Source organism: Chenopodium album, chromosome 8, assembly GCF_948465745.1.
Source record: "Chenopodium album chromosome 8, dcCheAlbu1.1, whole genome shotgun sequence".
NCBI lineage: Eukaryota > Viridiplantae > Streptophyta > Magnoliopsida > Caryophyllales > Amaranthaceae > Chenopodium > Chenopodium album.
Window position 1 is genome coordinate 8,048,185 of NC_137841.1, and position 21,878 is coordinate 8,070,062.

General features: G+C 32.3%; 1 protein-coding gene across 1 annotated transcript; it reads right to left on the reverse strand.

Moving 5' to 3' along the window:
* Window positions 1-1,806: 1,806 nt before the first annotated feature.
* Window positions 1,807-16,862, reverse strand: LOC145641687 (ABC transporter B family member 15-like). The gene is made up of 7 exons (XM_081692604.1): window positions 16,659-16,862; window positions 11,694-11,748; window positions 7,121-7,299; window positions 6,378-6,835; window positions 5,266-5,806; window positions 3,949-4,863; window positions 1,807-3,613 (listed from the first exon to the last, which is right to left on the reverse strand). The coding sequence occupies exons 1-7, from the start codon at window positions 16,860-16,862 to the stop codon at window positions 2,231-2,233; spliced, it is 3,735 nt and encodes a 1,244-aa protein (XP_081548730.1). The 3' UTR covers window positions 1,807-2,230.
* Between the last annotated feature and the right edge of the window lie 5,016 nt (window positions 16,863-21,878).

Consider the following 21,878-nt stretch of genomic DNA (forward strand, 5'->3'; position numbering starts at 1 on the left):
TTTCTCTCGTTTTGAAGAGATTGTTTTGTGTGTGATTTTCATGAGGGTAGTATGGTAATTTGCTATAATTGAATCCATTTAGGACTTGTTTACTTCACCTAAAACAAGTAGATCTGGTCTAAATTTTTTAAGATCTGATATGAATTTTTCTGATCTAGTCTGGTTTTATCTGATTTAATAATTTGACTAAACTTTGACCGCATTGTATTACTAATCTTTAAATAAAAACATTATCAAAATGGATCTGGTTAGATTCGTCTCATCATGAACTTTTTAAATATGTAATTTTTTTTTATTTTTTTTATACACAATTAATGATATTTAGCGATAAGTAAATGATAATCAAAAGTTCTGATCTGGTCTGATTTGAATCTTTCTTATCTAGTCTGATCTGATCAGAATTTATTTAGGAATAAGTAATAAGTATCTGAAATAAGTTGAAGAGAACAAGTCATTAGGATAGATAAAATAATGTTTAGTTCATTTTATTTAGACATTTTTTTCCCATTATTACATTCTTTATAACTGATTTTACCTTGTAATGTAAAGCTATTTTTTATTTTTGTTTTTTTTAAATGCACCCTTTTCATTATTAGAGGATCAACTCAACTAAAAGTTCCGTTCAAAAAAAAAAAAAAAAAAAAAAAAAAAAAAAAAAAAAAAAACTGAAAGTAAAAGAATTTCAAATTGATGGTCGATGTCTTGGAATATGCTTTATATTTTATTACGCCCTAGTTGGTTTTGAAGTATGGATGCAACATGGACCCTTTTCATACCGAACGCTTAATATTTCACTTTAAAAGGAGGGGTGGATGAGATTCGAATATGTGACCTTTGTGTCTCATTGATTCTGATATCATTAGGAGTGAGCATGGGACGGGTACCCGATAACCAATATCACTAAAAGTGATATCCATAAACCGAACCGATAAGTTCGGGTACCCGAATTTTCGGAACGGTTATTGGGTACCCAATAAAGTATCCAATAGTGATAATTAAACTTAATAAATTATTTATTATGATAAATTTTAACACTAATTAACAACAATACAACATGATCTTGACCAAATTATTAATTATATTACTAATCATTAATATTGTATAGTGATTATGAAGTAAAGTAAGAGTTTAGATTTTGGAAAAAATAGATTTAAGTAGGATAAAAAAACAAAAAATTGCTTATCGGTTCGGAACGGGTCACCGTTAATTTTAAAATGATACCCAATAACCATACACGATAACAAATTATCGAAACGGGTACCCGAACCGTTATGGTTATCGGATCGGGTACCCTAATTTTCGGAACGGTAACAGAACGGGTTTTCGAGTTTTCGGTTTTTCGGGTAGTTTTGCTCAGCCCTAGATATCATAATAGAGGACCAACTCAAGTACTCAACAAAACGGTTAAGCTAATGTTTGAAGCCTACTCAAATTTAGGGCTGCTCACTAGTATGATAATAAGGATTAAGGAGTAATAAACTGACTCAAAAAACGAACATTTGAAAAATCATGGCTCGAAGATTCGACTAATCATGCTAAAACCAACACTAACCCTTAACAATACTCAAAATTTAGCTTGGACCTTTTTAGACATATTTCTATGATTTTAAAATAAAAAGTGAATGTCTTTTAAATTTTTTTTTTTTAGTGTCACATAGGCGAGTGATGAAAATCCATCCCAAGATCCCCTAGAATCGTGAGAGAAGCTTTCATATGAGTTACTTCTTACTCTCATTAAGATCTTGATATACTTCTTCCGTTTTTTTTTTTTTGTTTTTTTATTTTTTTATATTTTTTAAATTTTTTTTAAAATTATATCGCAACATTAAAAGTTTTACTCTATTTACACACGCACATTTCTTTGACTGTCTTTTGTAATTTATACGTAAGAAAAAAGCATTCATGTTAAATAAGTATTTCGGTATAATATGGAGATTAATTTCATTATTATTTACAAAAGTAATTAAATAAATTACTGGTGCTCCGAACAAAATGTTTATTGGCAATTGTGTAAACCCCAACGTTATACTAGTAATAATAAATGAACAAAATAAGTACAAATCCTTCTAGCATAGCATAAACAATTAATTATTTTAGAGGTTTAAAGAAAACAGAATTGATTCAATTGACGCTCCTCATTGGACCTCATATACCTGGGCTCTTCAAAGTCAATACAATACTTCGCCTTTCTCCAAATTTATATAGTACTACATTGCACATTTATAATTATCTACTCCAAATTTGAAGGATGTGGTGTGCCATGAAGGTTCACCAAAGAATAATAGGCTCCATTAGGTCCCTTAGCCAAAAGAGAGGAATGTGTACCTTTCTCTACAACCACACCTTTCTCTAACACCGCGATAAGATCACACTTTTGTATGGTGCTCAACCTATGTGCCACTACAACACTTGTTCTACCAACCATTACTCGTTCGAGTGCCTCTTGCACAATACTTTCAGACTGGCTATCAAGTGCACTTGTTGCCTCATCTAACAATAGTATTGCTGGGTTTCTTAGAATAGCTCTTGCTATTGCTATTCTTTGCTTTTGTCCTCCTGATAATTGAACCCCTCTATCTCCACACCACGTATCATACCCGTCTTTTAGTCCGGATATGAAGTCATGAGCGTTAGCTGCCTTTGCAGCTTCTATAATCTCTGATTCATCAACCTCATCACTAGCTCCGTAGGCTATATTCCCCCGTATGGTATTGGCAAATAATGAAGGCTCTTGGCTCACTAGAGCTATATGCTTCCTAAGGGACCTAAGGTTATACGTCTGCACATCACGTCCATCAATTTTCACAGACCCCTTGAGAGGAACATAGAACCTTTCGATCAATCCAATAATAGTTGACTTACCCGACCCACTTTGGCCCACTAGCGCGGATGATTTACCAGCCTCAATATTGATTGAGAAGCCTTTGAAAATCACAACATCGGGCCTAGTAGGGTATGAAAATTGTACATCTTGGATTTCTATATGACCACTTATTTTCTCAGGATGGTATCCGTCAGAACTGTCGGGATCAATCTTGGTAATACGGTCTAGGACTGCAAACACTGATCCAACAACATCCACACCCTTGGCAAGGTCTGAGGTCATGCTCCCGGCCTCAGCAATGACACGCCCGGTGGTCACTAAGATTATGATGTTCTGGAACAATGCCTTAGAAGTTAGGAGACCATGAGCCATTAGCTTACCACCATACCAAAAATCAGCGGCCCAAACAAAAATGTACATGCCCTGAGAGGCTCCCAGCCCAAAACCTGCATACCATGACTGTCGAATACTTTCCTTTCGAGGGCCTTCTTGTGCCTTCTCAAGCATTGCTAGGATTCGGTCCTGGGACGAGAAAGCAGTGACTATGCGAAGGTTGGATACAGCTTCAGCAGCCAACTTGCTACTGTCATTTTGTGCCTTGCTTGCCTTCTTAGACATTTTTTTAAGTAAAACCGCCCTTGCGTAGTAACTAATTATAATTAGGGGTTGGGTTGCTATCATGAAAATGGCTAGCTTCCATGAAATGATTAAGCCCATGGTAACTGCAGTTACAACAGCGGAAATTGATTGGACTATGAGTGACATCCGATCTCCAACCAACGATCTTACCTGCAAATAGTCAATAAATGAGTTTACAAGTCACAAAAAAGAGAAAAAAATTACTTCCTCCATCACTTTTGATACGTATTCTTCTTTGGGAGTCTCGATTTTATGGTCACATTTAAGGAGGTTAATCGAGTAATGTTTAGGGGTGCTTTAGAGTTAATGAAATGACACATTCAAGGCATTTTTCCCATATAAGGTAGCCGTGAAAATAATAAGGTACACTACACTATTTCACTAACAAAGAAAAAGGCACTAAATATGTAGTCCTAAAGATATAACAGAATACAACTAGCACATCGAAATGGAACTATTTAGTAGCAAGGTGATAGATAACTTACAACATTGGCATCTATAGCAAGCCTTGAGCAAATAGCACCAGTACTATTTTCATCCTGATCGAACCACCCAACCTCAAAAGCAAGCATTTTAGCTAGCATCCTTTCTCGTACTCTCTTAGTTAAGAACTCCCCCATATATGCGAAGTTGTAATGTTGAACAATATTCACTATAAATGAGAGTACAGCCAATCCAAAAAAACACCAAGCATAAATCATAGTCTTCCTCTTGATCTCTTCTTTATCTTCCAAGAAATATACGGATATCAAAGACCCCATAGTGAATGCATAAAGTGGTTGGACTGCTCCAAATAGTATAGCACCCAAACAACCCAAAATGGCTTGTTTCCACTCGGGTAAGTTCAAAGACAACAATCTACCAAGTGATGGGACAGGCAATATTTCATCTCCCTTAGGCTTGGTATCAAGTTCATTGGCAAAGTCATGCACTGATTTGACTGAACTTGAGCGACTCCCTAATGAGAGTGTACGGCTACTCATGCTATGTCGTCTTGTATCCACATTGTAAGACATAAGTAAGTTTGAGGTGGAAGGGTGAGACAAAGTCCTTTGATTATCATTAGATTTTTCCATCTGCTGTAGCCGGACTAATGAAGTGTACATCCCTTCCTTGAGTTGGATCAACTCATCATGGGAACCGATCTCCATCACCTGGCCATTTTGGATAACGGCAATAGTGTCAGCATTACGAATCGTGGAGAGTCTGTGGGCAATAACTATTGTGGTTCGTCCCAAAGCAGCCTTGTCAAGTGCTTCTTGGACAACTCGTTCTGACTCGGAGTCTAATGCACTAGTTGCCTCATCTAGGAGCAGGACACGCGGTTTCTTGACTATTGCTCTAGCTATTGCTATTCTTTGCTTTTGTCCACCTGACATTTGGACTCCTCTTTCTCCAACCTGCAGACATGGTGCATAAAAAATGAGCAACATTTACTTCACCCACATCAAATATGTTGTACTTTATACATCAACACCAACATTATCTCAAAACCCCTTCGCGATTCCAAGGATGTCAGTGGAATAAGAGAAGGGAAAGTGAAGACGTATACAACCTTACCCTCACTAAAACAGAGAAATTATTTTATACTTGCATATAAATTCACTATTCCAATATGAATCACATTGTCACATATTAATATTGAACTATAGTATTCATTGTATGTCTCTAAGAGATTGTACTATAATAATCTTTAACAGTAATTAGACATTACTTGTTCTTTAGATAATATTCCAAGAAGAATTCAGCAATGCTCAACACTAAGAATGACTGGATACATGTGCAAATTATGATGCATATACCTGTGTATCATAGCCCTGAGGCAATTGACTGATGAAATTGTGAGCATTCGATGCTTTTGCAGCTTCAATGACCTCATCCATCGAAGCATCTTCTTTGCCAAAAAGTATGTTCTCTTTAATTGTAGTCGCGAAAAGTGCAGGTTCCTGGCTGACTAACCCCATTTGTGATCTCAACCACTTAAGTTGAAGTTTATCAATTGACACCCCGTCTAAAAGTATTTCCCCACCGAGGGGGTTATAAAACCTTTGAAGCAAAGCTACTGCAGTAGATTTTCCTGAACCACTCCCTCCAACTAACGCGACTGTTTTCCCTGCAGGAACTTGCAGTGAGAAGTCGTGGAAAATTATTGAATCTGGTCTTGAAGGGTAAGTAAAACTGACATTCTTAAAGTCAACTTCCCCAGATATATTATCTAAGGTCAGCCCATCCATTTTTTCTGAGTCAATATCCGGCACCCGGTTTATCACTTCCATCATCTTCTCTCCTGCTATAGCAGCTTCTGAGAAGTATTTAATGTTCGGTAAACTGGAACCCAGAGCTCTGTCGATAACATCAAAAGATAAAGAAATGAAGTAAGCAACAATAGAAGTCAAAAAGAGAAATTTTTATTGCATGTTCATGCAGGCAGCTTATCCTACTTTCATACTGTAAACACCAAGTTTATTTGATTATTGGTGTCATCATGTCATATTTATCTAAAAAGGGACAATATTACTAGTTAATTTAATGATATTTTAATGACTTTGAGATCATCTTTAGGGTCTCAACAGGTATAAAAACAAGTCATAAAAGAGAGAGAAATCGAGTGTGTTACGATTTGTAACTCCTAAATTATCAGTTGAAATAATGTTTCTGTTTATTTCTTTCCTCTTTACATTAATATTGTAGGTTGGTTTTTATGGTTTACGCACATGCACCACAATTCTAAACTTCACAAATCACAACACAGAGATTTAAGTCTTTCGTACATTAGATTGTTCCCTAATCGATTTCTTATTTTCTAACATTAAATTAGATGGAGAGCAACAACAATATGTTTCAAAGGAAGCTAGCTAGAATAAAACAATAAATTCAAAAAATTATATACGGGAAAATGAGCAAAAGAACTTACAGTCCTCCCACACAAAGGGCAGCACCAACCATATAAATGGTACCACCTTTAGCAGTGTGGTTTAAAACAAGTTTGGTACCATACCAAGTACAGAAAGCCCAAACAGCAAAAATTACGCCGTTGCTACCAATAGCGACACCCTTAGCCAAACCTTGTCGGAGTCCCAACTTCACTGATCCTTCCAAAGCAGTTGAGAAGTTAGATAATGTTTTCTGTTCTCCTACAAAGGCATAGACTGTTCTTATGGAGGATATTGCTTGTTCTGCTATGCCTGCAGCCTTATTGTACTCAAGAGTCAGCTTCCTAGATAGCCCCATCAATATCCTTCCGTACATCAAGCCCGGTATAATAAGGAAAACTACGAAGGGAAACCCGACTATTGCTAACCTCCATAGCAATGAAAATGCTACCACATAGCTTGAGACAAATAGGGATGCGTTCCTCACAAAATTTGGTACCTAATTCATCAGCAGAGGCAGCATTGGATTGCAAAACTCATGTTAGCTATATACAATTCTACAGAGTACAATTTATCATGGATAATAGAGATGGACTCACAGTCTCACATTATCATGATTCATGGATGATGTGATAAATGGCAAAAAAATTTCTTCATGAGCTTACACACTGTTTCATTACCATTCCTACAATTTATGACTGCTTGCTAAATGCTACTTACAATTTCATGCAATAGCCAAGAGGGCAAGAAGGAAAATAAAAGGCATCGTAACAAGAAAGTATACCTTTTCACTTATTACATCTTGGATGATAAGGCTATCATTGGTAACACTGATGATTACTTCAGAAGTACTACTAACATTTAAATCAAAGTAACCCACATCTTGCCTCAACACTGCTTTCAAGTATTTATATCGCAGTCTCGAGGCTTGTCTTTCAGCTGTCCTCGTCCAACAATATCCCTCTGAAAATGGCAAAGCCAAACAAATAAAGCAATTACATAAATAAACCAGATTGTAAATATAGCACTATAGGATAAGCATCAGCCTAGTCACAAGTTTCGGATCAGCTACTAAACTCTACTCTCTAAGCACTCCATCCGTCCATTCTAGTAGCATTAAGACTCATAAGTCATTTTAGTCACTTCATATAAACATTTGTTACAAGAATTTTCCATGTTATATGTATAGGTTTTTACTCACTATTGCGGATGATTTCACAAGGATGACTTAGGTTGTAAGTTTTATTTTTAATCTCATTCAGAATATCATAACTTATCGCTTGTTATTAGGATGTCTTAGGATGATAAGTTGTTAGTGTTAAGAACCCAAATGAACCTAATGAGGTCAAGGTAAGCCAAGGAGACATATTAATGTGCTTTAATACTTCGAAAAGGGCATTAAACATCACAAGATTCACAATGACACTCCTCAACAAAAAACATAAAACTCTATAATTTCAGCTTAAGTTGCATGTCAAAGAACTGCAGAGAGTGTGGAGCTATAACCTTATGCCGGAACCCGAGCGTTGACCATGTTTTCCGGCATTGACAGCCTCCCTGTATTTTCCCTCTTTCTCCCTCACCAACACCACCCCACCACCACCACCACCTCATTGCCACCCTCACTAACGCCATCTTACAAAAAAAGAAAGAAGGTGAAGAACATTTTTTTTGACCAAACACTTTTTTTGAAGAAAGAAGGTGAAGAACATTAACTGGGTCAATTGCTGGTTAATTTTCTGTAAAAACCCTGATACACCTCTCCAATTAACTGGATTGGTCTCACATCTAAGAAATATGAGAGCAATCGCCCTTGCATTAGGGCGCTCGCTCACTGCGGCATTTTATCGAACAGGTGGTGTGCCTCTGAAAACGAGCAACAAATTAAACCCATTGACATTATGTACTCAAATAATCAGTGAGCAATCTGAATTGGGTTTGAAGAATTCGAGTTCTAATGGCGAAGAAGCACCCAAGATGTTGTCTTTTAGAATAGAGAGGCTTCCAAGAGGGGAATCAATTGGGTATTTAGTTCAGAAATGGATGGCTGAAGGTTTTCTTGTTCATAGGATAGGAGTGTTCTCTTTCCCTCTATTGGGTTTATTTTTGTTTTCATAAGAATAGAATTATTTGATGATGGTGTTGGTGAGGGTGGCATTGTGGCAATGAGCTGATGAGGTGGTGTTGGTGAGGGAAAAGGCGATGTGGTTTTATGAGATATATATATAGTACTGTATAAACAACACACCTTAACCTTTTATGGACTTTTCTCATATATATATACGAAGTAGTATATATAGTATAAAACCACCTCGCCTTTTCTCTCACCAACACCACCTCTTTTCTCATAAAAGGCAAGGTGGCATTGTGTTGTTTATATATATACGATATTCGGTTGTTTATGAACTTTTAAGATAAAATTATATTATAATTCAGTTTAATTAAAAATAGAATTCTAAATTAATTAACTTTTTTTTGCTACAAAGTCTATCTATATTGATCCAACGTGGTACGACATTTGGTGAAAAATTAAAACGCTAAATGATGTTGTCTTGTGGCCTAATTATAAGTTTATTATTTGGTATTTTATCAAAAATAAAAGGGAAATTCTCATTGGTAGCCTCGTACTTTTGCGTATTTTCATTGGTAGCCACTTTTTATATGAATTATATTTGGTAGCCGCCAACTCTTAAGAAAATACTTCCATAACCTTATTGAGCTAAAACCGTTAGTTGATTGTTAAATTTAACCAAGGTTAGTTTTATAATAATTTAAAAATACTTACTAAGGTTAGTTATATCATAATTTAATTAATCTTACAAAAAATAAAAATAACAACCCTTCCCCTAACCAGCCAGCCACCCCCTGCCATCTCCACCTCCATTGACGGCACCGGCGCCCAAGCTTCCCCTCCCACCGGCGCCCACTTCCCGACACCCCGACTCCAATTCCCGACACCCCAGCCCTAATTCCCGAAAACCCCAGCCCAATTCTCAAACACCCAAGCCCCTGCTCCCTCGCGCACCAAATCGGGAAACCTCGCAGCACCCTCTAGCAAACGGCCAAGGTTTTGATCTTTTGATGATAATGCTGACTGATGGATCGGAGATGGTTGGTGTGGAAGAATGAAGATGGTTAAATGGGGGTAGATCGTGAGTAGCCAATGAAAGGAAAGAAGAACATGGTTGGTTGGAGGGTTTTCATATAAAGAGGGAAAGAGAAAAGAGGTGATTTCGTGGTGGATTAGAGGGGACGGGGAGGATGACTGAAGGTGGGGGACGACAGCGGAAGCCGGAACGGCTAGAAACGGAGCGGCAGCGCCGGCAGAAGGGGAGAGGGGACTAGGTGAGGGAGGTGGCTAGGCTAGTGCGTGGGGGAGGGGTGTTTTAATTTTTTTTTTTAAAAAAATTAATTAAATTAAAATTAATACAGTTAAATTTTAACACCCACTTAATGGTTTATGTTAAATATGGTTACAGAAGTGAAAACGTTAACAATTTGAGGCTACCAAAGATGATTCATATAAAAAGTGGCTACCAATGAAAATACGCAAAAGTACGAGGCTACCAATGAGAATTTCCCAAAATAAAACTCTAAACTAATCTTATTCTAAACAAATTTTTTTATCTTATGAACTCTATCCAAATCTATCCAAGTTGGTGTGACACTTGGCGATTTTTATCAATGAAGTCTATTCAAATCTATCTATGGTGGCGCGACACTTGGCGAAAAATTGGAATGTCAAGTGTTGCTATTTCGTGATCTGGCTTAAAATTTAGCTTTATATATGATACGACATATACATATCATATGATATGACTTCTTGTGTGTGTGTGTGTGTGTATATATATATATATATATATATATATATATATATATATATATATATATATATATATATATATATATATATATATATATATATATATATATATATATATATAGGGGAGGGATCCAGTGAGAATAAGTTCAATTCATACTTATATGATAACTGATATACAATTTAGAACACGTGAGTAAAAATGTAGAACATACGAGTAAAAATTTAGAACATGCGACTAAAATTTAAATGTAGAACATATGAATAATAATTTAGAACATATGACTAATAATTTTGAACATGTGTGTGAGCAATAATATAGAACATCTAATTCAAGAATTAGAACATGTGAGTAAAAATTTAAAAAATTTGCTTTATGAAATTTAGAACATATGATTTAAATTTAGAACATCTTATTTAAAATTTAGAACATGTGAATAAAAAATTTAGAACACTTGGTATAAAATATAGAAAATGGGAGTAAAAATATTGAACATATAATTTAAAATATAGAACATGTGAGTAAAAATTGGAACATATGTTTTCGAATTTAGAACATATAACTAAAAATCTTAAAACATATGCACGTTTTAAAATTTAGAACATATAAGTTAAAATTTCGGAATAAGTCATTCGAAATTTATAACATCTAACTTAACTAATTTATGGTTTAGAACATGTGAGTATTAATTTAGAACATCTGATTTTAATTTAGAACACCGGGGAAAAAGTTTAGAACATCAGATTTAAAGTTTAGAACATACGAGTAAAAATTTAGAACATAAAAAGTGTTCTCACATAAGGAAAATTCTCATATAAGAAAAATTCCCACGAGAGCCTCCCCCCCCCCCCATATATATATATATATATATATATATATATATATATATATATATATATATATATATATATATATATATATATATATATATATTATAAGGAGGTTTTTGGCAAACTATTCATTTTTTATGGTATGTTTTATGTGTGGTCGGTTGATACACACTAAAACACTGACTGGTTTAATCCTTGACCGAGTAACCCTCAATCGTCCGAGTAACCTTGACCAATTAATCCGTGATTGACCAAGTAACCCCCGACCGAGTAACCTCTTATTGATTGAGTAACCCCTAGACAAGTAACTCCGGTCACATGATGTGATTAGTTACAGGTAAAACTTAACTTTGTGTTTTTTTTTAATGTAACATGCTAGGATTTATTTGTATATAAAAAAAATGTTATGACTTAACTTCCATGTTCAATGTTCTTTTTACAATTCAATATACTTCGCACAATGTTATCTTTTGATCGAGTACATACAGTTTTAGTAGGTGTTACTCCATAGTTTTATTCTAAGTACCACGTAAATTAGTGAGCTTCATGCCTTCATCTCTTTGTAAATTGATATTTTGTTAGCTACTTTATACAATTATATCCTTAGTATAGAAATAAAATACGGAGTAAGTACTGTATATAATAGCAAAACGAAATAAAGAAGTCAAAAACAGAAAAATAAAAATGAAAGATTGTGTAGACGCACCAAGGAAACCAAAAACCAATGCTCCTGTTCCCATAATGCATAAAACTAATACGTTCTGTAGAAAAATTAAATGAACAATCTTAGATGAAAAATGTGAAAATAGCTATTACTCAACAATTTATTACCTTACCATACTAATAATTGTGGTAACAACTAACAAGTTAGTACTAATGGATAATTAAAGGTTGTAATAATATTGTTTACCATAAAATATGCACATCCCATTGTTAGATTTAATAAAACAACAAAAGAAAAAACAGTAATGGGCAAGCCTTGCCATATAAGTTAGATAATGCATTATGCCTTGGGCTACCATGACACAAGCTAAGCACACAACACTATCATGGGCTAGCATAGCCATAAGTTAGCATAGCCATTGCCATCATTTTCTTTTATGATTATTATTGAAATATAATTAAAGATATTTCATATCAAAGTAGTGGATCCTGAAAAATGTGCATGGCAAAAAAAAAAAAAAAATCAATAATTGTGTAATGGAGTACATAATAATAAGCATCTTATGTGATCTCCAAAAACTTTGTAACCAATCTAATTGAAGTTTTTTTTTCAAGGGAATTTTTCCTCCTAAACTCTATATTTTTTTAAAAGCATTGTTATTGTTATTGTTATTATTATTGTTATTATTATTATTATTATTATTATTATTATTATGTTTCTAAATTCTCAAGAAACTTCTATATATCAATTATCAATAATTTACAAAAATCGAACATGGCTCCGAAATTATCTAGTAATTACTTCTTTGGGATGAATGATTTTTTTTTCCTTTGGCCGGTCCGGAGGGATGTTTTGTGGGGTGGTCTCCTAGGGCCCAATTGAAAAGGAGCCCAAAATTAAGAATGTAATTATATTTATTAAGTAAAAAATATTGCACAAGTTTTTCATTTTTGCTTAGTTGGTACTCCTCATGTCCTTAATTTTTTGCCTCACTGAAAAAATTAAAAAGTCAAACTTTAAAATCTTTAATCATTTTTCCTGATCTGATCTGGTCTAGTCTAGTCTGATCTAAATGTCAAATTTGATCAAATTTTAACCTTAAATATACGATAATCTATACGGAAAAAATATATCAAGTGGGGTCTTGTTAGATTCGTAATAATGTGTATTTTATTAATATGTGGTTTTCATAATTTTTTTCATTACGAAATTAAAGATATTTAGCGATAAAAAACTGCACATAAAACGATGATTTGATCTTAATTTATTTTTTTTCTGATCTTATCTAAACTTATTTTTTCAGCCCTAATCTATATTTTCAGCCCTAATCTATATAATATATTCATGTGGGATCTTCTTACATTTGTCTCATTATATATATATATTTTTTTATTAATTTTTAGTTTTTTATAATTTTTACATGTATACATATGGAGATAAAATGTGCTTTGGAGACAGAAAAAAGTCATGTACTAAATTTGGTACCAATTAATTTATTAACCATTTTATCACCTTTTCATGTATATATATAAATATATAATGATGGCTTTATGAAAAAAAAAAAATTGTAATATCACATTACAAAGTCTTTTTTATTACATAAACATATACTCCCTTTGTTACTTTTCTATGAATTACGTCTTCTATTTTGGATGTACCAATTTTATGGCTAAATTTCTACATCTTTTATAAAACATAATTTAAGACCCCGTTCACTTCATCTTATTTTTGCTGAACAGAAATTATTTTTACTGAAATGAAATTATTTTTGCTGAACTTAAATTATTTTTACTGAACTGAAATTAATTTTCTGAACTAAAATTATTTTGCTGAGTTGAAATTATTTTTACTGATTTTCTATAATATTTTTTCTGTAAGTTTACTGATTTTTACTGAAATGAAATTATTTTTAAGGTGAAGTGAACAAGGCCTAATTTTACCCATTTAACCCCATATTTTCACACTTCTAATACACTATCCTCATATCATCTACTTCGAATGCAACTACTTTCATTTACCAAAATATTTACTTATCTATTAACTATTACTAAAACAAAAGTTGCTGACATACCATTGCTCACGTGTCGTTTTCTCAATAAAAAATTCCCGCCTAAATGCAATGATGATGTCATCTTTTTTTTTTTTTTTTTTTTTTTTTTTTTTTTTTTTATGGGAAAGCTATCATATTTAACATTTTTGAAATTTAAATATTGAAAGTTTCTACATTACAACTAAAATCTATCAATTTATCATAGGAAATTGAAACAATTTTAAATAGCACACTAATAAATGACCTCCTACATTGAACTATGTATTAGAAAACGTTGAACGAATACTACATCATAATTTTGATTAAAATAAATAATTTTAAAATTATAAAATATACGTAATTCTTATTACATGTATAATAGCGATTTATTTTCAAAATGTACAAATTAAAAATAGGTTTTATATAAACCGTGCATTGCACTAGTTCTTACCTAGTTTATTAAAATATTTATCTAATCACAAAGCAAATATTATCATTGGGTAATGCTATACATAGCCCTTAGGGCTATATATAAGCATTGAATTTACTCTTGGAAAATATATACAGTTAGGAATTCATGACAAAAACACGCGCAAATCGGTGTAATTAGTGTGTTTTTGTCATGATTTTCTAAATTTAAACAATTTTCAAGAGTAAATTAAATGCTTATATGTAGCCCTTAGGGCTATGTATAGCATTTTCCATTATCATTTACCAAAATATTTACCTACTTACCAAACAAACACTTTCATTTAATAAATATCTACCTACCTCAAACAAATATTCTCATTTTACATATCCCAATTTTTTTTTTTCGTAAATGCCCATGTTAAAAACTAAACATAACCATATAAAAGTGATAGAGGGAGAATTTATTTGTGTCTTTCTCTATACTTAATTGTGATTAAAATGCTCCCTCCGTCCCTAAATTACATTCCTCTTTGGAAATTTACACGGGAATTAAGGAGGAAAGAATAAGACAAATAACAATAATTAGATAATGCAATGGAAAGTACCAATCACATTGCTCATGACAAAGATAGATTAATGATTACTCATGACATGTCATCAATCCTTCCCAAAAAAAAAAAGGATCAATCACATGCTCTTAATTGAAAATTTTTAACCAATCATATTCATTGTAACTTGGCACAAGGATTTTAAAAAATTAAAGGCTGAAAAAGTAAATTAGTCAACCAAACATTTAAAGTGGAATGTAAATACATTAATTATACATTAAAAGTACAACTGAAAAAGAGAATATATTTGGGATATTTAGAAAAAAAAAACTTACTAAAAATAGAAAAGTGGAATGTAATTTTGGAATACCCAAAATAGAAAGGAGGAATGTAATTTAGGGACGGAGGGAGTATTTTAAAAGAAATGACAACAAAAACTAACCTAAGACAATATTGGTAAGGTCTAAGGGGCTACTATTAATTATCCTACCCCGAGCATATAAAATGTTAGATTTTCCTGGTTAATTATGCAAGCCTTAGGCCCTGTTCACTTCACCTTAAAAAAATAATATTATGTTGTCGTCCAAAAAAAAAAAGTAAAAATAATTTCAATTCAGTAAAAATAAGTTCAGTTCAGTAAAAATAATTTCAACTCAGTAAAAATAATTTCAATTCAGTAAAAATAAGTTCAGTTCAGTAAAATTCAGTTTTCTTGAAGAAGAATTATAATAGAAAATCAGTAAAAAAAATAATTACAGTACAGCAAAAATAATTTATGTTCAGTAAAATTAATTTAAGTTCAGTAAAAATAATTTATGTTCAACAAATATAACTTTATTTCAGTAAAAAAAAAATTCAGTTCAGCAAAAATAAGGTGAAGTGAACGGAGCCTTAATAGATCGTCCTGAATTGAATAGTTTTATCTAGACATCTAGTCTCTATTACTCATATATTTTTTGTAAATGATAAGATAGGAGGTGTCCTATATCACAAGAGGGGTGGGGCGAGGATCGAACCCAAGGATAGGGGATGTCTCGATTACTCATATAATCATATCGTCCTAAATTGAATAGTTCTATCTAGACATCTAGTCTCTATTACTCGTATATTTTTGTAAATGATAGGATAGGGGATGTCCCATATCACAGGAGGGGTGGGGTGAGGATCGAACCCAAGTCGCTCCTGGGAAGATGTCTCGAATCTCGATTACTCATTTACTCATACAGACGATATGAAAAAAAAAAAAAAAAAAAAAAAACAGATTAAAATAAAAGTTAGGGCATGCATAATATAATACTATATGAACCTGAATAAGATGTTGCATCTTCATAAGCCCCATACAATGGGATCCAAAGTCGGCCGTTCAACCTACATTGTTTACTCCAGTTTTTCATCTTATGCATCTTTTTTCTATGCATCTAATTCCAAGACATTATATGCTAATTTTTTTTTTTTTTTTTTTTTTTTTTTTTTTATTTTTTATGTATATGCTAAATTGTTAATTGTGAAAGCTTTGACGTGCTTAGCTTGGCTATGGTCAGTTTTCTTCACCTTATTCAAATACGGAGTAATATTTAGTACGGAGTAGTTTAGTATAGTAATAAGTAAGAAAAATTTTAATTTAGCAAAAACAAGTAAAGTTCAGCAAAGTTAAATTAGTATAAATAAGTTTTAATCAATAAAATCAGTAACTTAAATTCGGTAAATAAATTCACATTAACTCAAAAAAAAAAAAAAGTTTGTCATGTGTGCGGTTGGTGACATTATGTGGCCGCTGGTAAAAGAATAAAGTTTCCCTTGTAACACTGGTCAAGTAACCCTTTTAAAACTGATCAAGTAACCCCTATATTACTGACGAAATAGCCCTTGTAACACTGACTGTTTAACCTCTTTAACACTGACCGAATAACCACTATAACACTTACGAAGTAACTCCAATTATAGCTGGCCACACATGTGTCCAACTGCATATACTAGAGAAATGGAAAAGAATTGTTGAAAATGCAATAATAAACAAACCTTGTTGACAATTTTGGTAAATGCTTGAGGAGAATTGAAATTAGAATTACTGCCAAAATTGTTTATCAACTTATTAGTGAAAACAAAAGTCATCGGCAATGTGCAACCATCACCAACGGCTCCGATAAAACCAAGGACCATCAAAATTAAATCCACACCGTCTGCATGCATGAAGGTGCTCCATAAAGACCCTTTTTTCTCCATTAACAAAAACAAGAAGAGAAGATCGAGTGTATAAAAAGTTGTTTATGGACTTTAAGTTGAACTATTTTTTTTTTTTTTTGGTTTTTTGACAGAAACTTCAAGTAGGACTTTATAACATAGAGATGTGGGAAATGGCCAAATTGGAATCAACTCCTTAAAATGTGAGTATGTGACTTACTTCCTTATTTTTTTTTTTTTTAAAAAAAAAAACATAATAATACTTTCATTTAATACAATCCCTCTATTCTTAATTATTATAAATAATATCTTCAATAAAATCCAATGAGATCTTGGCTAGTGGTTACATTAGTGTCTCATATATATTGACGGTATAAAAAAGTCAAAACTGAATTGTTTATAAGGTAAATAAGTAATGACATATGTAGCGGTGTAACTGGAATATAGTTGATATTTCATGACACAATCACACACAAATCGATGTAGTTAATGTTTATTTATCTTTTTTTTTTAAATTATTGGTAAATAATATTTATCCTTATTGGCTTCATGCCTTCTTATACATTTAAATTAATTTTATGTTTATAATTTTCCTTATTTAAATTAGATGGGTCTGTTTTGATTGACTGAACTGAACTGAACTAAATATTTTATGAGAGAAGGAAATTAAGAACTGAACTGAATTGAACTTATTGGAACTGGAAATAATCTGAAGAGAACAGGCCCGAAGCTACCTTCACCTTTTGCTTTAAAACAAAATTTTCAATTCGGTACATTTGTCAATATGAAATTTTGACCAATAATATTTTTAGTTAATTATCAATAAATATACGTACACGTAATTTATACAAAGTTAATATTATTTAAAAGGCAAAAACTAACGAATGCCCCAGAGACGTTGAATAAGATAACTAAAAGTAGAAATATTATATTAAAATGACCATTAATTATACCGATTGACACGTGTTTTTGACATGCACTCCCAAATCAATACCACTTTAGGAAGTATTTAACTGCTTATCAAACGTCTTGGTAGCATTCGTTAACAATATCCTATTTCAAAATGATACATCAAAACAATTTTAACAAGTACCACATGCAATCTTAGGGCAAGTTCTGATTTACTGAATTGAACTGAACTGAACTGACTTGATTGGAGCTGAACTGAATATTTTAAGAGTGAAAAAAAATTAGGAAGTGAACTGAACTGTATTGAACTGATTGGAGCTGAATTAAATTGAACTGAAAATAAGTTGAATAGAATAGACCCTTACTCCCTCCGTCCCTAATTTACATGTTTGTTTCTAACATTTATTACTCACAAAATTAAATAAAGAAAAATAGACATGTAAATAAGGGGTGGAGGGAGTATGTATTAACTACAAAAATTAATCAAAGTGAATAGTACAATGATAGCTAAAGAGGGAAATTTATTTTGAATAGGAATTCATTACTCATTTCGTCATAATTAAGGACCTGTTCACATTTACTTAATTTAGTTCAATTCAGCTCCAATCAGTTCAGTTCAGCTCCTAATTTCCCTCTCTCATAAAATATTTATTTCAGCTCAGTTCAGTTTAGCTCCAATCAATTCAACTCAGTTCAGCTCCAATCAATTTAGTTCAGTTCAGTTCAGTTCAGCTTAATTCAGTAAATGTGAACAGACCCTAACTCAATACACATGTCCCATTCCTTTGTGAAGAAATTTGTTTTCCTTTGGGGTATGTAGTAATTTTTTTAGGGCTAATACTATGTATAGCCTTTAACATTATAATAAAGCATTAAATTAAATATCTTTCTTATTTTGATTTAATTTAAAAATCCATGATATATTCATGCGCAAATTGGTGTGATAATGATACTTCATTAATACTTTTGTTCTTCTATTAACTTATTATAAATGCAAATGAATAACTATATAAAGTGGTAAGTATATAATTTAAAATTAATGTAGGTCGTTTCGAGAAAAAAAAAATTATGAAGAAAAAAAATCAAAGAGTCTATGTTATTGGAAAATATAGACTTCTTTCTTTTGCTTTTATACTTCAATCAAAAATCAAATGTATCCTATTCTGATTTAGGTCCCGTTCAATTCACCTTATTTTTGCTGAATTTAAATTATTTATACTAAAATGAAATTAATTTTACTGAATTGATATTATTTTTGCTGAACTAAGATTATTTTGCTGAATTGAGATTATCTGTTATATTTGTTCTTTATAGTTACTAATTTTTACTGAACTAGAATAATTTTTACTAAACTGAACTTATTTTTGTTGAACTAAAATCATTTTTACTAAATATTTTTTCTAAGGTGAAGTGAACATGACCTTACTGAAAACAACTGAAGTGAAGTGAACTAATTAGAGCTGAACTGTACTGAAATGAATTGTTTATGAGAGAAGGAAATTAAGAAATGAACTGAACTAAACTGAACTGAACTAAATTGAACAGAACTTAAAATTAAGTTGAAGAGAACATGCCCTAGCTATCTATTTTTTTTACAATATTTTTAATTTCCACTAATTCTTCAAATTGTTAATTTTCATTCTGTAATTTTTTCAAAGTATTTTGAACTCAAATACAACTATACAAGTAATATGATTTTATTTATTTCATCGCGTCACAAAAAAAAAATGATTTTATTTATTTTTATTACTTTTGAATAATTTTTTTTTTTTAATTGGATACAAGTAATACATATGCATGCCATTAAAGAAAAATCCATTGTACATGCCTACTAGTTTTGATTAATAATAATTAAAAGAGAAACAAGAAAAAAAGTTACAATACCGAAGCAACACCGTTTCTAATATCCACTGCATTGTCTGCATGCATGAAGGGCACTCCGTACACGTGAAGGATTTACATAATGCCTTCATAAATTATTCTATGGTTGACCTCAAACTACGGCCTCTTTAATTTACAATTCAACATGTGATCATTTTCATTATAAACTTACAATAAAATATTCTTCCTCAACCTTAATTGGTGCATTTCGTCTAGAGCTAGTAAAAGTTGACACGACATGATGACACAACACGAACTTGACACGAAAATATTGGGTTAGAGTCAAAGGTTCCCGACACGTTTAATTAAATGGGTCAATAAGACACGACACCTTTATTCAAACAGATTGGGCTAGTATGTTGAGATTCATAACATGACTTAACCCGCCTGAGAAAATTTTTTTTTTTTTTGTTACTCCCTCCGTGTTTTAACAAGTGTTACAGTTTGACTGGCACATACTTTTATGCAATTTAATTGACTTAAATAAAATAAGAGGTAATTGAGGTAGTTGGAGTACTAAAAAATTGTAAAATAAAAATAATAGGGCTAATAATTTAGTAGTGGATTTGGGTGAGGACCATTAGAGGAGAGCGAGAGATATAATATTATAATGTAGGTTTTTTTTTTTTTTTTTTTTTTTTTTTTGCCAAAAAGGAAATGAAACATTATTTATTAAAATACAACCTGATTTAATAAGTGTAACACTTATTAATGATGGGAGTAAATTTATTGAATAAGGGTAATATATTTTCATATAACACGACAACACACCATGAACTGACACGAAAAAAGTGGGTTAATATCAAGGGTTTTGGCACGTTTAACTAAACAAGTAAACACGATACGACACGACAAGTTTTTTAATTGGGTCAGGTTAGTGTTGTGGCTTCCCAACACGTTTTATTTCGAACACGAACATGATAGTGCACGCTAGCTCTAATTTAAAATATGTAGCTTAGGAAAAATGAAGTACTCTAAATTGAATTGAAATAGGTGCAAGAGAATAAGGCCTTTATATTTCACGTTTGTAATCAAAACATTATTCAATAAATTGCTTTTTTTTTGTTCCATCCGATTCACTATTGGACTAATCCAAATTTGGGGATCAGTTATGGGTGGTTAGGTTCTAGTCCCCTTTCGATGTTGTTGCGGGGATCAAACACCGCTCCTCCCTATAAAGTATAGTTTCAAACACCGCTCCTCCCTATAAAGTATAGTTTCAATCACCACTAAACCAACAACCAATTGGTGCTAATATTTTTTATTATCAATATCACAATATCTAAAAATTATAGAAATTTGATATTGTGAAAATATAATTCGAGACAAAGCTAAACAAGAACCCACATAATTATTTTTTTTCCTTGGTAAACTTTCGGAAATTTTTTAAATTACCACCCAAAAATGACACCTATCAGTCTATCACACAATAACCACCCATTTAATTTTTTATTTTATTTTACCACCCCTTAAATCATGAAAAAAATTACTTAGATTCCCACCTCATTCAAAATTCCGGTGGTTTTTGATTGATTTTCCGTCTGTTGGCCCCACCTCCATTTCCAATTTCCGTTGCATCAACCGCAAAACCACCTTCCTGCTTCACTTTCTCCATTTTCCTTCTTACCTGAAACCACCATGGGAGCCCCACCTCCATTTCCCTCTTTTCGGTGGATTTTCCTTCTCTTCCCCATTTCCTTGCTTCACTTTCTCACTCCTCATTCTAACTTGAAACCACCATGGGAGGCAAAGGAAGGAGTCACACTCAACAGAAAGTCCGAAACACTTCAAGCAAAGCAGAGATAACGTATGGAAAAATGGCTCTAAATCCGACGTTGCCTCCGACGGCGAGAATAACTTCAGCGATGATGAAAGAAAAAGCAAGAAAAACGAGGATCCATTGAAAATGCCCAATTGAATTGTCCCAAGAACCGTAATTCCCAAATCTAATTATTTACCCCAATTATAGTGGAATTTGGTGAAGGAAAGGCGAATTAAAATTGGATGAACTGTTCTAAAGAGAAAAATCGGGAGGAAAATCAGTCAAAAAGGTCAAAAAAAAAAAAAAAAAAAAAAAAGGAGGAGCGTTTTTTAATTAGGGGTGATATAAATAAAAATTAAACGGATAATTAATTTAAAAATGGAGTCATTTTTGGATGGTAATTTAAAAATATTCCTTAACTTTAATCAACAAAGCTAGGCAAAATAAAATATATGATAAATAATGTATGGAGAATAGTAGAAACCGAAGTGTAGTAATTTACTACT